The sequence below is a fragment of the Buteo buteo genome, chromosome 1 (genome assembly GCF_964188355.1).
Source record: "Buteo buteo chromosome 1, bButBut1.hap1.1, whole genome shotgun sequence".
NCBI classification, from domain to species: domain Eukaryota; kingdom Metazoa; phylum Chordata; class Aves; order Accipitriformes; family Accipitridae; genus Buteo; species Buteo buteo.
The window spans coordinates 16864835-16888116 of record NC_134171.1 but is presented as its reverse complement, the minus strand read 5'-3'; the positions used below and the strand labels follow the sequence as shown (position 1 = coordinate 16888116).

Sequence of the window (23282 nt, the reverse complement as noted above, 5' to 3'; positions counted from 1 at the left end):
AGTTTGAGGAAACAGGTTGCTACATTCTTGTGTACCATCTTCTCCTTTTTTTTGATATGCCTATTTAGACATGTCAGAAAATGATGTCCTAGACAAATTTTTAGAAAAACCACATTCAAGGGTATAGTGTTTAAAGCACTGATCTGCAGAGTGGTGGACCCACATTTAACGAATCATGCATTCAACATGAATCAGGTTACGAAGAAAATATTTTTTTTATTCAAGACATGTTTAATTTATACAAAATGAAACAGCTGCAATAGAAGAGTTTGCAAGAAAGTGAGAGCTATACCAAAGCTATAATCCAGCAGTGAGGGATCTTACCGTGGTTTCTGATAAGGTTGCTGTACTTTTTTTGTGCAAAACATTTTTCAAGGTTTAGTTTTAGTGCAGAGGAAAAGCAAATGCAGTAACCTCACCGACTCTCCTGAAATTGAGTGCTTGTTTTCTGGCCAGTACCAATTATTATGCTGCTCACACATTCTGCAGGGAAATACCCAGCAGGCTCCCATCCCACTGAGGCAGCCAAGGAAACAAAAGTTGATACACAAGTATGCTCTGCAAGCACAGGAGTGTGTAAGTTGCAAAAATTCTCCCAAAAGAACTATAGGGGGTAGATGTGCCACTTGGAAAGGATCCATGTGATGGTTCAAAGATCAAAAAACAAGAAACTTGAAAAACAAGATCTTTCCTGCCTGTCAGCTAGGTAAAACATGCTTTTGTATACACACATACAAATATTTGTCCAGGATTTGATGCTGTGGCTTTTAAGTTTATGGGCTATTCTTACTGTCCTTAACTTCTTGCATGATATATGACATATACTCTGCTTGTCATCATTCCTTTTTCATATTATTCCAGCAGCTCTGTTTTCATTTAAACCCATGTTAATGGGCAGTTGTAACAGAATATTCAGGGTGAAAGCTCAGAGCATTCATTCTGCTTTGTGGAAATACCAAAGCTGGATTTTCTGGCATCTTTCATTAAAACAAAAGAAAAGTAATAATAAAGCACGACACAGGCCAGCACATCCTGCAGTTGAGATTTCAGATTGCAACATTTTGACTGAATACTTATTTCTGCTCATTTGCTTCTTTGCTTGCTGCTCTTCAAAATGGTATAGTGTGACCTAGGAGCTTTTCCACACCTGTACCCTGACTTAGCATATCATATAGAATACCTGTCATTTTCTTAGCACTGATCTCTTGACTTCACCTGTTGCAAATGTGAAAAAGAGTCCTCCTGCAGTTTGGTGATCCAGTGTTTGCCAGGTTCTTGATGTATCATCCTAGTTTATGCTTGCAATACCTGACATTCCTTGTTAATTATCTATCCAAGCACTCATTAGCACCTGATATCAGACTGTATCAGGTGTAATCACTAAGAGATGCCCAGGCAAACACAGTTACTGGATTAAAAAATACTATTTCTTTGTTAATTGTTGTAACTAATGTTATAACTTGAGTTACTTTAGGCATACAGTTCTGGAGCATCCCCTCTGTCTGCACTTTGGGAACTTAGCACACTTACTGCCTACATAGTGCAGAGATATTCCTAGACAAATAGTCCCAAGTAAAAGACTAGTTACTTTACTTCACTGCCTGCTGCTGAAAGGAAATACGTATTATAATTTCCTCCTTCATTTTCCTTCTATAAAACATCCAACATCATAATTTTCCGCTCACATATTCAGCTAAAAATACAAAGTAACTCATCTGACCTGAGATCAGGTTCACCTTTGCTGCGGCTGCAGGAAAGAGAGGAGAAGGTAGGTGAAGAGGCGCTGCCCAGGCAGGGTGGATACTCTGGCATGGTGTGAGGTTATGTATGTGCCACGCTCCCAGGCTCCAGTTTCCTGGGCCCCTCTCCCTGCCAGCCTGCACTTGGAACTGCGCTGCTGCAGTAAGGCAACGGAGGTCTCCTCTGAGCTTGCCTTCATAATTCGCAGGAAATCAGATGCCTGCAGATTATAAACAAAATCTGGCAGATTATATCCTTCAGCTCTTAAATAAAATGAGAAGTAAATTTAGACTGGGCAGAAGCTGGAATTAGGAAAAACCTGAAAATCAGAAAAACACTTGTGAAGTACTTGAGCCACCCTAACATTTGGCTAAATTAAGATACTGTGCCTCCCCATACTGAGCTATTTTAAACCAAACTTCTTGGCTCTGCTAAAAGCACCCTTCTTCCACTTTACACTCTCTATTGTTGAAGCAGAGTACATCAGAATTATTTCTAGCTAATCCATTGAAAAGAAAACTGTCAAAAGAGTTAGCTTTCTTTGAACAATAAGTATTATGCAACTTCTTGAAGCTTCAGTTCAAGTTTCACTACATTTAAGATTGCTGATTGGAAACACAGTCATGTCAGCTGAATATCACATCGAGGCCAATATGACAAAAATAAACACCAGCAGTATAAAAAGGGCAGAGAGGTGAAACAGTTGTCCTTGCTTTATTCTCATAACTTCTTACTCCAGAGCACTTGAGAGTTTGCATTTAGAAGTAGACAGAGCACGTATGAGCAGATCTAGATATGTGTATGCACATACATGCTGAAAAAATGAATTACTCTGAATTAGAGTTTGGCTTTTGTCAGATATGACTGGAACACACACAGCAGGAAAAAAAAAAGGTAGGTTAGCAGAAGGGGAGATGATATTTATTTCTATATGGGAGTGAAGAGTGTGACATAACTGACTTCTTAAGTGGTCCACAATATGGGCAAAGACAGGAAATACCACTTTAGTATCAGTAGCTTCCACAGGTCTGTCTGCAGAAATGCAGAGCACCTTGTAATGCTCCTGTATGGGATGCTTTAATTTGTCATAAGTAGTTGGATATTAACAGATCTACACAGGACTGTGGCATCCAGCTGGATTCAAAATGAAGTGATATACATAATGTTTTCTTATGAAACATTTTCGCCCTTGAATTCAGGTCTGGAGGAAGCTGTTTTTACAGTACTGCTAGTACAAGTATGAATGATTGAAACATTTTGAATCTATATTTGAAGCACCCTGCTGAACATTACCAGGCCTCTGTGAGTTTACAGAGGAGGGCAGATGTCTTTTGGACATTATGATTTCTCCAAATTTGGCACAGCTGTCACATGAGACATTGCTAATCAGAGCATTTACCCCAAGTGTTCAAGACAGAGCACAGGCATACCTAGCCGATTCTCACCATGTAAGTGTAAAATATATGTGTAAATAGCACTATTCACACACTTTGTAGATGTAGAAATAAAAAAGAGAGAGATATAAGGGATTCTCTTGCTCACAACTTTTTGTTCATATCTCTCCCTCCCTCTGGGAGTAACAAATGACCTTATTGTTTCTCGCTTTGCTGACACTTCTGCCTCTCTGCTTCAAAGATGCCAGTCACGCTGTTCTTTCACATAGATTAAAACCATTACATTAAACTCAGAACAAATGATCCACATTCAGCTTGAAATTTGCTGCCTTGAAGATCTCAGGAAGCCTATGTATCTAAAACTTTGCCTTCTTTTTTTCCCAGCTATATTAGTTGGTTAGCTAAAAATCTTTACCGATCCTTCCAAGCTTTTCCAGCAAGTTTGAGACACTTTATTCAAAAGATATTGGAAAAAAAATTGCTGTCTTTGGTACCGAGTTGAAGTAATGGGAAAAGAGGCAAGAACACTGCAAGAGATTTCTGAGTGTGTTGTTCCTGATACAAGGTTACGCAGCAAATAACCTCAAATTATTTGAATCCTATCTATCCTATTCTGTATTTTACTTTTTCTTTTTCAAAACAGAATTATTTAGCACTTCCTACAGTGTGTTTGGTATCATATGTAACAGTCAGCACTGACTGTGCTGCTGGAGTGGATTGCATCCAGAGGCTGGAAAGCTTTCATAGGCTGGAAAGCAAAAGTTGGCCAGCTGGGATGCTTGGCTTGTGGACGGAAGTTGCCTGAGAGGCATATGGCTTGTTAATGGTATTAAGCTATTCTCTGAATTCCGCACATACTATAATATGCAGGTCAGTAGGTAGGACAACACTACACCAAACAATGGCTTGGACACCTATCTGGGAGCCTCATATGCACTACCTCTACAGCCTGTGGTCCAAAATGTGTCATGATGTCATCTGCTGTGGACAAACAGAAGACTGATCAAAATTGCTTGGGTTTACTTATCTGAGCTGTGTCCGTGTTACAAACAAATACGTCTCATTATTCTGGCAGCTGCTGTTAAGAGACCATCAAACAAGCAATAAAAATGAGGAGGATGTTGAAAGAACTAATCAAAGGACGTTTCAGCATAGGTAAGGAAAACTTGGCAGGTTCTCGTCTGAATTTGATATGCCATAAATCACATCATGGTGATCAACCATCACATCATGGTGGAAAACCTGTGCGTCATGGTTTAACCCCAGCCAGCAACTAAGCACCACACGGTTGCCCGCTCACTTCCCCCCTACCAGTGGGATGGGGGGGGAAATGGGAAGGAAGAAGGTAAAACTTGTGAATTGAGATAAGAACAGTTTAATAGAACAGAAAGGAAGAAAATAATAATGATAATAATAACAATAAGAAAATGAAAATAATAATAAGAAGATTGGAATATACAAATGATGCATGATGCAATTGCTCACCACCCGCCAACCAATGCCCAGTTAGTTCCCAAGCAGAGATCCCTCCCAGGCCCACTCCTCCCAGTTTATATACTGGGCATGGCATCACATGGTATGGAATATCCCTTTGGCCAGTTTGGGCCAGCTGCCCTGGCTGTGTCCCCTCCCAACTTCTTGTGCCCCTCCAGCCTTCTCGCTGGCTGTGTATAAGAAGCTGAAAAGTCCTTGACTTAGTATAAACATTATGTAGCAACAACCGAAAACATCAGTGTGTTATCCACATTCTTCTCATACTGAATCCAAGACATAACACTGTATCAGCTACTAGAAAGAAAAATTAACCCTACCACAGCCGAAACCAGGACACCATGGAACTTTCTAGACCTGGTATTCCTGACTATTGGCTATCCAGTGGCCAGGAAACAGCTAGCTGAGGAACAGCTGTATGGATGATTAAGCAATCCATATTATGTGGTAAAATACCGTATGCAAGTATGTAAGCCAGAATCTCACTGTATGATAGTTTCAGGTAAGTTTGGCCCAAGTACTGGACCACTTATGAAAAGGAGTTTAATTTTTCCACTGTCTTGCCTATTGTATCTTGTACCAAGTGAGCAATCTAAGCTCTCTCCCATCTGAATTCATATTTGCCCTTCCCAAAACACGATAATCAGACACTTAGTTTCAAAGGCCAAATGCTAGGATTGCTTTTACGAACTATAAAAACAGAAGCTGTGTGGGAGATGTATGACAGGCATAGTTTCACTTCTATTTCTGAAATACGTGAATAGGAAGTATTATTCTCAGTTTAATTCTGGAGAATAAGGATAAGAGGAAATGGCAATGGATTTTTTCTATTCCAGAAAACAAAATGAAGGGTGAGGCTTTCTAGTAGCAGTAGAGTAATTCTTTATACCAAAAGTAGTTGGTATCTAGATAGAAGGTTTTAATATGCAGGTTTGCCAGTCCCAGAAGTAGGGTGAAACTGCAGTTAGAAATTAGTTGAAGCCAAATTTATAGCCAGCTAAGGCAAACAGAGGATATGGATTCAGTTGATTAACTTAGTACACTAAAGCAAATCTGAACAAAAAGCCTAGAAAAGAAACAAACAGGAGCTTGTTCCAGCTGCCTCCTCTGTCTGAAGATATAGGTCCTCTTTGTGCTGCTGGTGCAGATCTGAAGAAAAGAAAACAAACAGGATGTTCACAGCACAGAGCTGAGTTAGGATTCTTTTAAATATCAGTGGTTTGTTGCCAAGGATGAAGTTTGCGGTCCAAGTGCTAAGCTATAAGTTTCTTTATAAGAGCTTGCCACCAGATTCCTTTTGGCTGTCATGATTTTATAAACAGGATATCTGTGCAAAACCCTGGGAACACTCTACCTTAATACATGAGCCTCCTTGTCTCTCCACATCCAATTACTGTCTCTGGCCTTATGCTTGAGATTGTATAGAGCTCTTCTAGACAGCAGTGGTCCTAGAGGTCTATATTTTTATGGCACTTGATACAACAGTATACAGATCCATTTCTAAGTCTCCCTGACATTGCAGTAATGCAAGTAATAAATACCACTACTAATAGGTTGCATCTGGCTTCCTTTCTGCTTATGTTTGTAAGCCATCTATGCCATCTAGTGGGTATTTTTTTACTTACAAGTTTTCTTCAAACATCAGGGTGTCAACAAGCCAAAGTCCAAATTTTGACTCGGCAGGAAAACAGTTCAAGTCTGGAGAGGAGTTAAGGGGCGCTACCACTACCCAAGAAGCCCCAAGGACATTACAGCACCTTCTGTACAGAGGCCATCCCTCTGCTGACCTGACACAGCCCTCTCCTTTGGTATGCCAATGTAACAGGAATTGCGGTGACAAAAAAGTCACTTGCACAACTCTAATGTTTCTGGGCTTGGGACGATATTCTTCAGAGGCTGAGAAGGCAGCTATCAGTCTTGTAACAGAAAATAGCCTTTGTGAAAGGGGAGGCAACAGAGCCTGCATGCCTAGTCTCACTATTTATTATGAAAGCATGAACACTGAGTGTACGCTGAGCACACTCTGCAAAGGAAACTTTTTCCTAACAGATACACGCTCTTAACAGTGATACCACTACTGACCAAACTGTTCCCATGTCAGTTAATGGACCATCAGGGAGCGGGGATCCATCCACAGAGAAAACATACCTAGAAGATAATCATCAAATAATTTATATGCATCTGCTTAAGGCTCTTTCTGAAAGAGCAGCTAATTTCAATGGAGATGTTCTTTATTGCAGAGAAGTAAGTGATTTGGGGAAAAGTGTAAGTATTCATTGGCTTGAAGTATTTTAGCTACTTAAATTTCAGGGAGTGGCAATGATAGTTAGCATTCAGATTGGGAAGCTCTGTCTTGATTAGGGTTAGCATAGATACGAAGTCAATATCAAGCCTATTGCATTGCCATGCATACAGGAGGGAATAGAAGGCTCAGGAGGGAAAGAAGCAAGGAAACTTTTCCTAAGGATGATGATAACAGCTGAGTTGCTTAGTAGTTGCCCCAGGAGAGCATGAGATTGGTGCTTAGAATACACTAGTGATTATATTAATTTAAGTACCAACATGGATGGAAAGGAAGGGGTGGCTGCTCCCCTGCTTACATACTTCAAGTGCTATGTGGTAATACTGGAGAACTGGTATGCTCATCCCTTAGGTGAAAGGAAAAAGACATTAATGGTTTCCAAAAGCTTTCTCATCCAGGTTTCCTCAGCTGAGGAATGTACCCACATCACAAAACTTTCAGGGAAATGGTTTAAAACCTGGGAGAAGAGAAAAATCTTCGATTAAGAGTTCACAATATTCTATTTTTTAAGGTCCTACAAAGTGCTTTTTCCTCCAATTTCTTAATATTGTCACCACATTCACAGCTGTGATTTCACATGGGACAACCGTATTTTCCTTTGACACATGAACAAAAGCCTTACCATTCACTGGCAGAACAAGGAAACCCTATTTTAATCCACTGTGCAAGTGGTACCTAGTAACAAACAAATGCCTTAACAGGACTGGAAGCCTGTTCTGTTATCTACTACCTAGAAGGAATCTAGAGCTATCGGTGGTATCTAAAATGTTGTTGCATGACAAGATGAGTAAAAGCTTTCAGTGACCGGCAGGAAAAGGCAACACTCACTTTCTCTGTAAGGGTGTATTAAAAGCTGAACACATGCTACAGAAAGTGATATACACCTCCTTTTCTGTACTGCATGAAGCACTACTGCCACACAACCAGAGGCAGGGAAGCAGGAGTTGCACCTCACTGCTGCCATAATCAGGGACAGCAAATCAGGTTTTTCACAGCAGAAGTTCTCATTGCAGTATTACCTAGGTATTAACATACAAAAGATTTGCAGATGCTTGAATTAGGGCAGAAAGGACAGTAGGAGATAGGATGTGGCAAAATGTATGGATTATGCATAAAAATAATGTAACTAGAGAACAACTTTTATGCATCTACTGCAACTTTCCAAACTGTGAGGAAGTTTTCATATTCAGATGTTCAAGTATCTTATGTGTACCCATACATGCAACAGCATATAGATTATGAAATTTAGCCACAATTGAAAACAGTCATCTTTACTGTAAATTAACTGAAATACATCACAAATTAATTTAATCCTCTTTATATAATAAAGAAAAATATGGATAGGAAGGGAAACTATTAAAACCTACTTTGGGAGTGATGTTTGCTCATTAAGAAAGTTGTATCTTGGATGTAATCTGCATTCTCTGCAGATAACCTACTGGCCCAAGGCAAATACATTAAAATATAGAAATTGGGTTTGCACACAAAATGGAAGATTAAAAAAACTTCCTCAAAATTTGGAACTTAAAGTTCCAGCAGCTGGAGAAATGTCCTTTAGATCTGTTGCCATGTAACCTACAATTTCATTATTCAAGTAATAATGTTAATGAAAGCAATTTCAAATTTATAATAGATTTTGCATCAGAACACTGATATTTACAAACTTCATTCATAATATCAGTGATATTGTGTGATTGTGTGATCGATGACAGCTGATTAACACCTCATTTTGAATAGTAGATGCTCACAGGCAATTGTGCACAATTTGTAGATAGCAACTGCTTACTCAATATAGAGTAATAAATTCAAGAATACCGTATATTGCTTATGGGTGTGTATTGGTTTTATGTGGCAAGGTTTTGGTAGCGGGGGGGGTTACAGGGGTGGGGGTGGCTTCTGTAAGAAGCTGCTGGAAGCTTCCCCTGTGTTTGAGAGAGAGCGAGCCCATACCAGTCGGCTCTGAGACGGACCCGCCGCCGGCCAAGGCCGAGCCAATCAGTGATAGTGGTAACGCCTCTGTGATAACATTTTTAAGAAGGAAAAAAAAGTTGGGAGAGTGAGAAACAGCCGCTGGAGAGAGGAGTGAGAACATGGAAGAGAAACAAGCCTGCGGACACCAAGGTCAGTGAAGAAGGAGGGGGAGGAGATGCTCCAGGCGTCGGAGCGAAGATTCCCCTGCAGCTCGTGGTGAAGACCCTGGTGAGGCAGGCTGTCCCCCTGCAGTCCAGGGAGGTCCACGGTGGAGCAGATCTCCACCTGCAGCCCGGGGAGGACCCCACGTCAGAGCAGGTGGGTTTCCGAAGGAGGCTGTGACCCCGTGGGAACCCCGCGCTGGAGCAGGTTCCTGGCAGGACCTGCGGATCTGCGGAGAGAGGAGCCCGTGGAGCAGGTTTTCTGGCAGGACTTGTGACCCCGTGGGGGACCCGCGCTGGAGCAGTGCGCTCCTGAAGGACTGCACCCCATGGAAAGGACCCATGCTGGAGCAGTTCGTGAAGAGCTGCAGCCCGTGGGAATGGCCCACGTTGGAGACGTTCGTGGAGAACTGACCCCGTGGGTGGGACCCCACGCTGGAGCGGGGGAAGAGTGTGATCAGCCCTCACCCTGAGGAGGTGAAGCGGCAGAAAATAACGTGTGATGACCGTAAACCCCATCCCTGTCCCCCTTGTGCCGCTGGGGGGGTTTGGTGGAGAAATCCGGGAGTGAAGTTGTGCCCGGGAAGAAGGGAGGGGTGGTGGGAAGGTGTTCTGAGATTTCGTTTTATTTCTCATTACCTTACTCTGGCTGATTTGTAATAAATTGAGCTAATTTTCCCTAAGCTGAGTCTGTTTTGCCCGTGACGGTAATTAGTGAATGATCTCTCCTGTCCTTATCTCGACCTGCAAGTTTTTGTTATATATTTCTCTCCCCCGTCCAGCTGAGGATGGGGGAGTGATAGAACGGCTCTGGTGGGCACCTGGCGTCCAGCCAAGGTCAACCCATCACAGGGTGATACATAATAGATGATGGAGGTGGATCTGTTGAACTGTTGACTTCTGCCTTATTTACTTGTTTGTAATGACACTGAGATGAATTGAACTTCTTTTACTTACGATGAAAGGGTACACTTAGAATCATCAGGATAATCCAGGCAGAGTAAGAACATTACAGACCTGTGAAGACATCATTTTATTTAGCGCCTTTCAGGCAGAAAACTGAGGAAAACAAATGAAAATCCAAAACAAACTCAACAGTATTATCATGTTTAAAGCTTCCCTTCAATTACATTTATGTTACAATCTACTGTGAATAACTAGACCTGTGAATACTACTGTGAGTAACTAGTAATTCTGAAGACATTCAATGGTGGTTTTAACCGTTGTTTATATTTTCAATCCAAATAAATATTTAACAGTGAAGTGGAATACATGAGGCCATCTTCTGTGTCTGACATTGGGTAAGTACAATATTCCACTTAATTATACAATTATACAATACAGTGTAGTGTTTTGCTCAATTCACAGCCAAAAAATGGTAAGTCTGAAAAATGTGACATCACCCCTCCAACATATCAGTCTCTTACTGAAGACACTGCATTAATGGCACTTAAGTACTGGAAGGTAAGAAAGCATTTAAAATAGATGAGGTGCTTCTACAAATACACCACATTAATGAAAGACTTTCACTTACTTGTAATTGTCAGTGCAGGTGACATCATAACCAAGGGTTTTTAGCCTGTTTTCTAATATTTTTACAGTGTGAGTTCCACAGGACTCTCTGTGAGAAAGGATTTTAGTATTATTGCAAGTCTTTTATCACCTAATTTCATTTCACTGAACTTGATGGAATTAGTAAAGTAAATCCCCATTACTTTGCCTCTTCTATATTCCTTAACACCTACAGAAAACTGGTGTACATTGCTATTTATAATGCTTCATTTGCTTACAGTTTAACATTTTATACTCAGTTTGCAGAGACTGGAAGATTGGCTTCAGCCAGTGAAGCATTTGCAGATTCTATTAACTAATATTCCTGCTTTTAATATTTCACTAGACAAACAGAAAAGGAGATAAATAATTTTGTAAAAAAATAACTTTCATTTGTAATATTCTTTGGCAGCTATTTAGGTGGTGCTAAAGTTGATGCTAGCTGTCTTTACAGAATAAGATGGTTATGATAAATTAGAATTATTCTTGCTAGAAGCTTGTCCTCTCTCTTGAATACAGAACAATAGAAAAACACAAGGAGAGAGAAAAAACCAGAAACAGTCCTAAGTGCAGCTTCTGTGTCTAGCATTGATTTTTAAATTTGTGGTCCATTAGCAAAAGAAAGTTTAGCATAGTACAGAACCTACAGAGACCTCTAAAAGTTGCACCAACATCAAGTATTAAGACCAGTGCTACCTACATCGGTCAGTAAATGCTCATGACTCTAAAGAAATCATATGGGGACCAACAAAATCATTGTAAAAAGCAATCAATAAAAATACACAAATATTCCCATGCATGTTTGTTTGTTTGTTTTTATTAAATTAACAGCAAAATTAGACCTTTTCAAAGCCTGCATTTTATTATTTGATTAAGTATTGGGAGAAAATGAGCCCCCTGGTGGTATTTCTCTGCTTCTACTAAATTTCAAACAGTTAAGATAGGTGAAAATGAAAAGAATGCATACAGCAAGGTGAAAGTAATATTTCAGGCCAGCATTTAATCTGAAATTCAGATTGGCTCTTTTCTTAGTAAAACTGTATGTGCTATATCTTCACTCAAGGTCCGAGATCCACATACACATCTAATCAAGAGTGGACTCTAGACCTAATATTAGAATTCATTTGTATTTTGTCTAATTCTGGTATTTCTATACTTTTGGGGAATGGCAGGGTGTGCCTTCTGTGTTAGTGAAATCATCTAAAATATTTTTAGTTTAATTGCTTTCCAAATATAATCAAACAGAAAGCTAAGGTGAAATTCTAAAGACAGGTCCAAAAAGGAGAAATTAATTTTTTTGGAAGATGTAACTTACATATCTGGTCCTTCAATATCATCCACAACCCAGATGACAATTTTTGAGATTTTGTCTTTCTGGAGATTAGGTATTTCATAATCTGCAAAAAAACTGATGCAAGAAACAGATTTTTAGAACTATAGAGAACATTTGAAATAAATAATCTTTTTTTCCCTTTGCATTAATGAAGGCTCTGATCCTGCTGCAGGATATGGGCTTGCTTGATTTTACATTTATATCTTCTGATTACAATCAGACTTAACACAGAGTAGAAGAAAATCTGATTCACATTCTGGATGTCCTCAAAGGTCAAAGACATTTAATCACAAGTTTTGTTTTCATATTCTTCACCTTAGAGGGGCTCAGCTGAAAAAAAGTTTCACTTTAGAGGTGAACCAGAATGAAGTAAACTTTAAAAAATGAAAAAACACAAAAAAAGCATTTGATACTTAGCAAAAAAAGAAAAAGGTCATTCTTGTAGTTATTGCTTTTAGACGCAATACATTTTTTCTTTAAATGAAAAAATAACAATAGCCACAAAACAAATGTATTTTTAGGTACAAAATCACAGCAACAGTAACATGAAGTCTCTGTCTAGGATATATAAGACCACCAAGGAGAAACTTCTAGACATGTCCATCCCTAGCCTACGAAATCTTCCACTTTATTGCTTTGTGTATATTGACTTTGATAGATATTTAAATAGCAATTAAAACAAGATAATAAAATGGCAACTAAATCATAGACTCACAGAATCATAGAATGGTTAGGGTTGGAAGGAACCTTAAAGATCATCTAGTCCAACTCCCTTGTCATGGGCAGGGACACCTTCCACTAGACCAGGTTGCTCAAAGCCCCATCCAACCTGGCCTTGAACACTTTCACGGATGGGCCATCCACAACTTCTCTGGTCAACCTGTTCCAGTGCTTCACCACCCTCACAGTAAAGAATTTCTTCCTAATATCTAATCTAAAAATACCAAATCCAAAGGATTATTTGAATGTCTGTAAATTGAATTTTTTGTGAGATGCAGGCATTTCAAAGCCACAGATTTCTAACCCTTCCAGCAAGATGTGCTGTAATGATTTCCAACCTTTTAATTGATTTTTTTTTTTTCCCCTCAGAAAGCTTATAAGGGCTGTATCCGTGCTGAATGGTTGGTCTAAGCCTGAGCCTAAGTGTGTGCTATAATTTGCTTATCATGGGTCTTCTTAAATGTCTACATCTGGGCTGCAGTGTCTCTTAGCCACTTTAAATGCTCTGAGACCCCCCAGACTAGATGGTACTGTTAGTTGTTGCCTTCTGGATGAGACCACCAGTGGCAATGTGACCACTGCTTTGTCGTCCTGGTGCCTGCAAGCAAAATACTGGTGCTCTGGTGTGGAAGCACAAGACGTGTGGTGGTTTTCAGTGTCTGTGGGCAGCCAGCTGAGACCTGTTCATGAAGTTTGCAAGTTCATTTAAACTTCTGGAGGGGTGGATACCGGCCCTTGCCCTCTCCAGTCAAGTCTAGTACAGCAGTGGCTAAGCAGGGACCAGCAGCAGCAACAGCAGGTTTGCCTGTCTGTCCCAGGTGTCCAAGCCTGTCTTAAGCACATAGTGAAAATATAACAAAAAAAAAAGATTCCAAATATTTTAACTCATTTGCTCATTCATGCATATGTTATTGCCAGCAAAAATGCAGCTTCCTCCAAAATATAAAGCAAGCTTTAACTAGAGGAGTCAGAAACTGTGGAGGAACAATGTACAATTGACTTCAGTAAACCAATTTTTGAACTGACTAATATTATTAAAGAAGTATGCCAACTACATTCATACTGTGTGAATGAGTGAAGTTATTTTGCAGTGAAGTGAGAAATAAATTTTAACCGAAATGGTAACAGGTGACAATGATGATTTATGTGTACAAACTGTAAAGCAGGATAAACTTTGGAAGTGGCTTTTGAAATGCATGATAACAGATCAGAGAGGTGTTTAGGAAGACAGGTAGATCTTTCAGATTACCTTCTGCTATTAATTATTAAACTCTAACCCTCTTTCAAACAAGATCTCTTAAACGAATTCAGTCATAAATGGACCAGAAGATACACAGCAGAGAAAACAGATGGAGTAACTGGCTTTGTTTTTTCTTGGCAGGCTGTGTTCCAGTGGTGGAGATTTCACTGGTCACGATACCTCCAGACAGGCAACCCAGGGAAGTGGTGGAATTAATTTACATGCAAGAGGTTTCTGAAATAAGGAACCTGTAAATTAAGGGAACTAAGGAATCTTTTTCTGAAATAAGGAATCTATAGTGGATTCTGGGCATTGACCTGCTGCCACATATTATCATCTGTGGAAGACTTGATCCCAGCTGACTACCTGACCAACCCAAGGAGACCATATAAGTCTTCCTGATTAGCTGAAAGCTGTGTACAGAGATGGACCTTTTGGGGGTGGAGGTAAGTAGGTAGTAGGTGTTTTGGAACAGATGGTTCTTGTTTCTCTCCTATCCAGAGATAAAATTAACTTTTTAGTCCTCAGTAAGCACACAGGAGGATGATCTGTTCTATGGGTTTTTAAAGGATGTTTTTTTGATCTGTCTTGGACAGGACAGTTGCTGAGGTAAGGAAAGATGTATTTTTCATTACAGGTAGGTAGTCACTGCAGCCACATATTCAGTAAAAGTTCTTAAGGGTGTACTTTTAGAATAAATTTTAAATATAAGCTTAGATGAACTTCTGCATAGTGGTACACTTGTAAATCTGGGAAAATACATCTGTCCTTAATATACGAGGGAATAAGGAGAAGAGGAAGCCAATCCTTGCTATTATCCTTCTCAACGAGCTTTTTTGCTTTCTGAAACCATAATGGCTCTCAAACTACCTCCTCTCTTGGTCACAGAGAAATAGCAGGACAAAGCACTTCCCCTATAGAACTTACAAAGTTTGCTCCTAGGCCCAACAGAGGCTACAGTCCTTGTAACAACGTTCTCTCCTTAGAGATGTCCCTGAATAGAAATTTTGTAATGCTCATCTTTTTGAAGACATACACATTTTGCCACAGATGTTGGCTGACTTGAAGGCTTCTTTCAAAGAGCGTTTATCCTGCTTGCCATAGCAGTTTGTAAAATGCAGGAGTCAAAAGGATTGTTTCCATCCATTTCATGTTAATTCCTACAGCTGGGGATAATTAACAGTTGTCCCCACAACTCAGCAGAGTTTGATGCAACAGGCTCTTCCAGCTACACTTCCCATGCTTTGTGCAGCAGAAGACCCAAACAACTGGTTGACCCTTTTTTTGCAGGCATCAGACCTTGTACACATAAATAAGTCAGTTTTCTTACCCTGGGGCTGGATAAGCTCCTCCGACTGCAGAACCATTCAACAAGACATGTATCACCCCAGAACTGTGCTGTGCATACTGCAATACATAACAATTTTTTTCAGAACTCATCTTACAGATTTGTCATATGACTTGGTATTGTATTGCAAGCAACTAAGACCAAGAGAAGAATTTTACCAAGAAGAATATCAGAACTGTGACAATAATACCATCCTAGCACGCTAGTAGGTCACTGCAGTAGAGAGGACAAGAACTGAATAGCCAGTGCATTAATTCAATGCATCTTCTCAAACTATTTTCTCACACACATAAATAGTTTCTTCAGCATAGGAAGAAAGCATTTTGGCACTCTATGTTGGGTTTGATCTGTGAATAAAGGGTTTCCACTAAGGCTGACAAATGTCACTTAGGACCTACATTCAGTAGACAACTAGTGTGCTTATTGTGCTTAGTATATGCTTAATATATATTAACAAAGCTAATGCAGAATTTCAACACATTATCTAGCTAAGGTGAAAGTTAGGTTCCTCTTGCTAAAACACTGTACCCAGTCTAAAAGAGTGTATTTGTATCAGGGGAAATAATCTAGCACAGTTACAGACTTAAATCTGGTTTGATCCAGCAATGTTTTCCTGAACCACTCAGGACATGCTCACTAATGTACGAAGTCAGCGCTAATGCACTATTTACAGTGATTGAGGCCATCCTCCAGAAAGAGTCCACCGCGTTGTTTTCACATTCCTCCATGGTAGGGCAGGATTCATAGTCCAGTCCTGTAGGAAGGCATGTGATTTTTCTATTAGAGAGATGATAACAACCATAAAAAGTGACCTTAGAAAGCAATTAAATATATTTGCACATTACTCACTGAGCATACAAGATGGTCTGACATAACACTGAAAGCTGATAGTTTTCTTTTTTTCTATCATTTTCCATCCTTTGCAGTTTACACAAACAGTGATGTTCTGTGGATTCAATAATTCGGCTGAAACAGCTCTAACTCTATACCTGGGATGCAGAGAGCTCTACATTCAGAGGACTGAGAAGGAGGTTTATCTCCTGTGCAGCACTGTTTAGATTTCACTGTGTGCTTTCCTGACTGCAGTGTTAAATATTCACACAAAACAGGAGAGAATAAGACAATGAAGCTATCCCTGATTTTTCATGGGGTAAGAGCAAAATTAGCTCCTCCAGAACACAGCAGTTGGTCTCCATTATGGTTTTACAGACAGATGTTTAATATAGCACTCATCATCTTACCAGCACTGTTTGCCTGCCCACACCAGTTTAGAAAATCTCCAAAGAAGCCAAACAGAGTATCACCCAGAGACATGTAGCGACGGCCTCTGTCAGCAAAGCTCTTGACTAGCAGCTGATTATTTTCCCAGAAGAGAGACTACATGAAAAAAGGAAAAAAATAATAGTGAAGAAATGAACTATCACTTGGGCATGGACACAATGAGATTATGGGGTGTTGAAAACAGTTTTAAACACTTTTTAGTATTCCTTTCAAAATCAGGGTAATAACCAGAAATGTCAGCTATCTCTTCAGAATAACAAAGTTGTTGGTTTTTTTTACAGTGGTGTAAGTTCTGATCACTATAGGCTTTAGGGGCATTCATACCATGATGGGAATCGATAGACCTATATTAAATATAGTTAGGCCTAGCTTTGCTTTCCTCAGCAGACAGATTTAGGAAAAGGGAGAAGAAAGGGAAGACAGGTATTTATAAGCTAGATATATCTTATCAGAATTCTCTCCCACTGCTATGTTGACTTATGGTGTGAAAAAATCATACATCTAGCTGTTATTTCTGTGCTTGCAAAACTCTTTGATGAATTAAGCTGTGTTGACAGGAGTATTTGTTGGTTTAGCTTGTATCATTTATAGATAAGGAATAACTGTGCTAGAGGAAAAACTGCTTCAAAGCACAACCTTTTAGATAAGGCCAAAGCACACATTCTGATGGGGTATGATGGCATGAAGAGCCGTGTTTTGCACCTGCACAGTTCTCTGCAATTGCCAGCACATCAAACCCTTACTGTTTTCTACCATATAATGGCATCCTATCTCATTTCTGCTTATGCTTGTTTAACATGTCAATCTCTAACATGTCATTGCCCTGTGACTTGGCTGTGGAAGCAAAAGACAATAGCAGGCACAGTCTTTGCAGGCAGAGCACTAACTTGAGGAAAAGTAGAAGTCGAAGTTTAGGGATTATGACAGAGCTCCTGGCACAGCAGAAAAAATGGGGGATCTTTGTAGTATGAAAATAGAAAAGTTGCTGAGAAGTTATTGCATAAAACAAATGCAGCCAAACACATGGAAAAATGCCATCAAGCCTGTGCCTAGTTAGTAAACTACAGACAGGCCAAAAATAATGAATCATGAGTCAGCCACAGAACGACACTTGGTCAATTTTGAACTGTGTCTTGGAAAATCTGCTGGATGTCACAGGACTGTTAACATTAATAATCATTACCTTGTTAGGTGGAATTGTGTGCAATGACAGGTTGATAACTAATTCATAGTCCTTAGGTAGAATGCTGCAAGGATCCTTGTTAATAAATGCATTTTTAAACGCTTCCCATATCTCTGAACAATTCTTCTCACTGTAATCATTGAAACAAGCAAATAGCAAAATTGTTTATTCAAAGCACAGCAAGAAAGTAATTTGTTCCCAACTTCTTCAAATTCCCACATTAAAACCCCTACAAGGTTAAGATAGAAAACTGAAGTCAGGATGCTAGAGAACTCGCAACCCAGGAAGACCATATACATCTTGTCTTTTCCTGACTCCTAACAGCAGCAGATTAGGAAGAAGTAACAATGAAAATATTCGGATTTACAGTGTGGAATTAGAAATACATAGTAATTCAACAGAAATCTTAGAAGGAATAGTATACAGAGCAAGCTTGCTATCCAGCATTGTAGAAATACTAAAGAAAATAGTGTTCTTTGACATTTTCCATATTCAAAAAGCCACTTCAGTTAAAGCATAGCTAAATGTGCAAAGCTGCTGGAATGTAAAATTACCTTTAAAATGTCAGATTCAAGTGCAGGAGGAGTTACTAAAATGTTTCAATGGTAGAGTAATGGTTTTGACAAAAAGATGCCTTCTGTGTATGTAGGCCCTAGGATTACGCAGCTTTACCTTGCTGGAATGAGTACAGTGACCATGTGGGACATGTACTGTTACTGTGCAGTAGCTACAAGAATACTGTTAGGATTCAACACTTAAACTGCTTGTGAAGGGAGGCCTGAAATAAGATGCTAGGCTGTGCACTTCGACAGTTCCCTTCTGCCAGCTCTGCCTTGGGGACAATAATCTCCCGCAGAAGGACAGGACAGGCCATCTACGGATGAAAGTGTCTTATCTCTCTGGACTTGCAGGATCTCCTCTGTCACAGCTCTAAGACTGCCTGGAGTAATTAAAAAGCAAATTGCTACTTTCATCACTTTCCCACAGTACCTTTCCCACACATGCTGTGACAACGTCTATGCTGGCAACACTCTTGTCGTGGTTTAACCCCAGCCAGCAACTAAGCACCAAGCAGCTGCTCACTCACTTCCCCCCTCCACCCAGTGGGATGGGGGGGAGAATGGAAAGAGAAAAGGTAAAACTCATGGGCTGAGATAAGAACAGTTTAATAGAACAGAAAGGAAGAAAATAATAATAACAATGATGACAATAATAATAAAAGGATTGGAATATAGAAAACAAGTGATGCACAATGCAATTGCTCACCACTCGCTGACCGATGCCCAGTTAGTTCCCAAGTAGCAATCCACACCTCCCTTGGCCAACTCCCCCCAGTTCCTATACTAGACGTGACGTCGCATGGTATGGAATACCCTGTTGGCCAGTTTGGGTCAGCTGCCCTGGCTGTGTCCCCTCCCAACTTCTTGTGCCTCTCCAGCCTTCTTGCTGGCTGGGCAGAAGAAGCTGTAAAATCCTTGACTTAGTATAAACACTACTTGGCAACAACTGAAAACATGAGTGTGTTATCAACATTCTTCTCATACTGAACTCAAACCATAACACTATACCAGCTACTAGAAAGAAAACTCACTCTATCCCAGCCGAAACCAGGACAACTCTGCAGAACAGAATAATGTATTTTATGTGCATACAGCATTCCTAACACGAACAGCTGTAACTGCAAAGCTGTAGCTTGAACAACAGTAGTCCCAATAAGTAAACCACACTTTGCCATTAGAGTGTTTTGCTCATTTAATGCCATCCACAGACAGCAGGGTTTCTGATGGCACTTCTTGTGAGATTCTTTAAGGAGCTCCTTTGTGATGCTGAATGTCACAGATACTTTAAAGTTAAAGTATCCCTTGTGATGAGCTATGTAGCTCCCATGCAGGAAACAGACCATGGATTCTCTTGCAGTAATCTGTGGTCATGCTTTCAACAACTATATAAAAACCCCCAATATATTGTAAGAAAATATGAGATCTTGATCTGAAAATCTTCAGTTATGCAATATCACCCTTGATCAGTAGTTCCAATGTTTAAACAGCCTTACTTGATAAAAGGATTTGCACCCAATTTCTGATTTCAAGCTGTTAAACTTCAGCTTCTGACAACTGTATATACTTATGTCTCATTCTGCTAAAGAGCTGTCTACTGTAAGCACTCACTTTTTCATGCTAGTGCTTGTAAATTACGATCAACTGAACTCTTAACATCTTTCTTGACAGTTGAATCCAGCAGTAATTTTCTGCTTAATTCACATATTACATTTTTTTTTCTTCACGTCTTCTCATCCAGGTTTGAATAGCTTGTAAATCAAAAGGATTATTCTGCTCTGTTACTCAAAATTTCTTAGCTGGCAAAAATACTTTTTGAGACTACAGGGTGGGGAAGGACTGTAGTTCAGGACAACTCCTTCCAAACTTAACAGACACTAATAAGTCATATTAGATTTATTTCACACTAGTCAGTTAAAAAGCAATGTTTTCAAAAATTCCATCATATACTGCAAATAAAGAAATATGGGGGAAATACACTACAGGAACATTTGTGTTGTGTAGCATACTCCTATTAGAAAATTTCAAATATGATTTCCATTCAAATCCCTCATTTCTACATAACGATAACATTTTGTAAACTGCGTCTTTTGACTGCCATTTTGCATGCTCTGTTTTAATGTAAGGGAAAGTTTTTCTTATGTTTCTATAAACATCTTTATGTTTTAACTGTGTTGCAGTGTAAAGATATGCTTTGTTAGCTGCTTTTCTGTTAGCAAAGTATTTTTAAAAACTTATTCTATTTGCACAGAAATTCAGAAGCAAAACCTATCCAGGTGGCTATGCCTCTGTAAAAGCTAGCCTGGGGGCAATGAAGAAACAGAGAATGAACAGAAAGGGTTATAAATTAGATTATCTGTTTTGTACCTGTGCAATATGAACTTTCCATTTTGTTTAGATTACACTATTTGCTTATAGACCTAAGAGAAAGTGAAAATAATACATAATATGAAATTAATTGTGCAGCTCTTCTTTCTGTAAAACCATTTGGGGCCTTAATTCGGGAAAGGAGTCCTAATGCCCTGCCTGGCTTCATGCTATTCTGACCAAGAATACTTTGATGAATGTGTTTAGACTTGTCAATTTTAAAATTACATTGTGAAAATGTCACAGGAATTAATTAGACCACAAAAATGCTATAAACATGAGACATATAGAAATACTTTCAAGAATATTGTATTTACATTTCTAAAAGCCCAAATCAGTTAATGATAAAATTAACATCTCCAACGTAACAATCCTTTACGTTGCTCATTTTAGTGTATTCTGTATTACTAGTCACGTCCTGCTTCAGATACAAATGAAGTGACATCTGTTAACTTCAACAGGAACTCTACCTATCTAGAGCCTACTGCAAGACCATACTTCATATACCTACACAACTGTTAACTGACTTAAGGTTTCATATTTTATATTATATATTACCTTGTAGGTGTGTAGAAATCTATACTTAAAGTTTACTGGCAGCTTCCACTGTAACATGTTTAGAAATTTGCCAAACTTGAATTGTTCAGCTGAACTTTTAGTACCATGTTACTGGCATTAGGATGATTTTTTTCTTTCATGGGGAACCTGAACCAAAACACTTCTGATGTTAAGAATGTTATCAGAAAGAAACATGTTGTTTTGCCTTTGTTAAAAGCCGTGAATCTGTTTTCAGTCCTGTATATCTTCCTCTTTTTGCAGCAGGAACTGAAAATGGGAAGATGGGGGAAGAAGGTAGCATTTGCTGATATTATGCAACATAATCTAACCCTCTCTAAGACCATGGTTCAGTGCTGCAGGAACCCTGCCAGGCCACCTATGCAAATACCTCTTCAAACTATCAGGAAATATTTTAGTGGCAGAATAAAGGACTGAACTCCAGGAGACTCTCCTTCTTAGTTTTTTCCTTTTTACTGAAGCCCAAACAATGTAAGGAAGACAGAAAAAGTAGTCATTTTAGCAAAGTGTGTGACTCAACTCCAGTTCCGTGTAATTAACACAGACAATGAAAGCTCATGGGTAATCATACTTCAGCAGTTGATTACTACTTGATTTTTCAGATGCATGAGCTAAACGGTCTCTTTCAGTACCACAGGATAGCTATAAAGCGTGGTGCTTTTGTTCTTACATGACCTGACATACAAGGCATGCAAAGTAAAGCTGGTCTTCCCAGGAGCACTGTCAGATTTGGTACTTCAGAAATATCATCCCCACCATTTCCGTGCAGTGTTCTCCTTACAGAATACTGTGGCACTAGGGGGTGTGTGGGGGGGGGATGTGAAATAAAAAGTTGAAGGATTAAAAATCTTGCCTTAATTACACTATTTTTATTAATATGACATCCGTCAAAGTTAATTTTTTTGCTTCCAGGCAGCTACAAACACACTGGCTTCAGTAGGATCACTTTCATGGCTACAAGCAAAACATCAGGCTTCTGATAAATAACCATTTTGTACGGAACATAAGAAACTGATCCAGAAACAAGCAAAACTTACCCAACAGCAGGATTCACAATTCTAATATAGTTATAGCATCTTCCAATGACAATACTTTCCAGGTTTTTTGTTGTACCTTCACCTTTCCATTTCTTTCCCTGCACTTCTGAGAAGCTGTTCATAAACAGAACAGAGACAACTACGAGAGACAAAAAAAGGCTCTTCATCGTGAATTCTTGACAACCAAAGTTCTTAAAAAAAAGGAAAAAAAAAAAGAGAGTTAAATGATACAATTTAAATGGAAACCTGGAGGCTTAACGTTTAATATTTTCAATACTGGCTATAGCTCTGTACACAAAAGAAGAAGTTAGACGGAAATCTGAACCTTACTGGGGACTGTAATCTGTTTCCTGGAACGATTGCAGCACAAGGATACATCACTTCCCCATGTCTAACCGTTCCCCACTCCTGAAAAACAGGACTTTTAAAGTCGTGATATTGCCACCTGGTGGTAACTGGGAAGAATTACAATATATTTCAGTAAGAGGGAGGGAAAACCCCCTTACCACTTCAGTATTTATGATGCCTTAGGTTCGCTTAACACTCATTGCTATGCTACACCTTCCTAAAACATCATAAGTACTTGCAAGCAACATGTTTTAAAGCAGTTTCTATTCGCTTTAAAAGGGCTATACTTTTTGCATGTGTTTCTCTAATGGCTGAAAAAAATGCTGAAATACTCATCAGGAAAAAAATTTTAAAATATGCAGGTAAAGCAATGATCGCATAAATACCCAAATTCTCAGGTGATCTTGTATCACACATGGGATAAAATTAGTCAGCTCTTTTTCCACCTCTTCCCGGGATACTGACAGCAACATTTTGATGCGATGATATGTGTTTTAAAGTCTTCTTCATGAACAAAACCGCCTTGCAGGCAGAAATCAATCATAACGAGAACCAAAAGGATTAAGACATACTTGTGCACTGAAGAAATCTCTTCGACGTCTGTTTACTCTTATTCTCCTTACAGCTTCTTTTCCCTAAGTACGTTGTTAGATCATCAAATGGTATCAATTAATCTAATCTT

The 23282-nt window shown here is 39.3% G+C and overlaps 1 protein-coding gene across 3 annotated transcripts; it reads right to left on the bottom strand.

The window, feature by feature from the left end:
* Positions 1 to 172: 172 nt before the first annotated feature.
* Positions 173 to 22666, bottom strand: BST1 (bone marrow stromal cell antigen 1). 3 transcript variants are annotated; one of them, XR_012649818.1, is made up of 11 exons: positions 22583 to 22666; positions 22253 to 22443; positions 17716 to 17845; positions 16493 to 16628; positions 15923 to 16005; positions 15234 to 15310; positions 11926 to 12018; positions 10594 to 10680; positions 10017 to 10076; positions 6708 to 9289; positions 173 to 5774 (listed from the first exon to the last, which is right to left on the bottom strand). XR_012649818.1 is itself a non-coding variant. In XM_075023384.1 (10 exons), the coding sequence occupies exons 1-10, from the start codon at positions 22628 to 22630 to the stop codon at positions 9208 to 9210; spliced, it is 987 nt and encodes a 328-aa protein (XP_074879485.1). In that variant the 5' UTR covers positions 22631 to 22666; the 3' UTR covers positions 173 to 9207. The 3 variants fall into 3 exon arrangements, 2 of the variants coding, with proteins under 2 accessions (XP_074879485.1, XP_074879479.1); XM_075023384.1 differs by having other exon boundaries at positions 173 to 9289; XM_075023378.1 differs by lacking the exon at positions 6708 to 9289.
* Positions 22667 to 23282: the final 616 nt, after the last annotated feature.

Bases quoted from the DNA above. Each gene is read 5' to 3' on its own strand.
- BST1 (XM_075023378.1), bottom strand. From the start codon at position 22,630: ATGTATCCTTGTGCTGCAATCGTTCCAGGAAACAGATTACAGTCCCCA. The intron at 15,311-15,922 runs GTAAATAGTGCA...TATGTATTGCAG, and splicing joins GGAGGATGGCCTCAATCACT to TATGCACAGCACAGTTCTGG. The intron at 10,681-11,925 runs GTAAGTTACATC...CCTTTCTCACAG, and splicing joins GATATTGAAGGACCAGATAT to AGAGTCCTGTGGAACTCACA.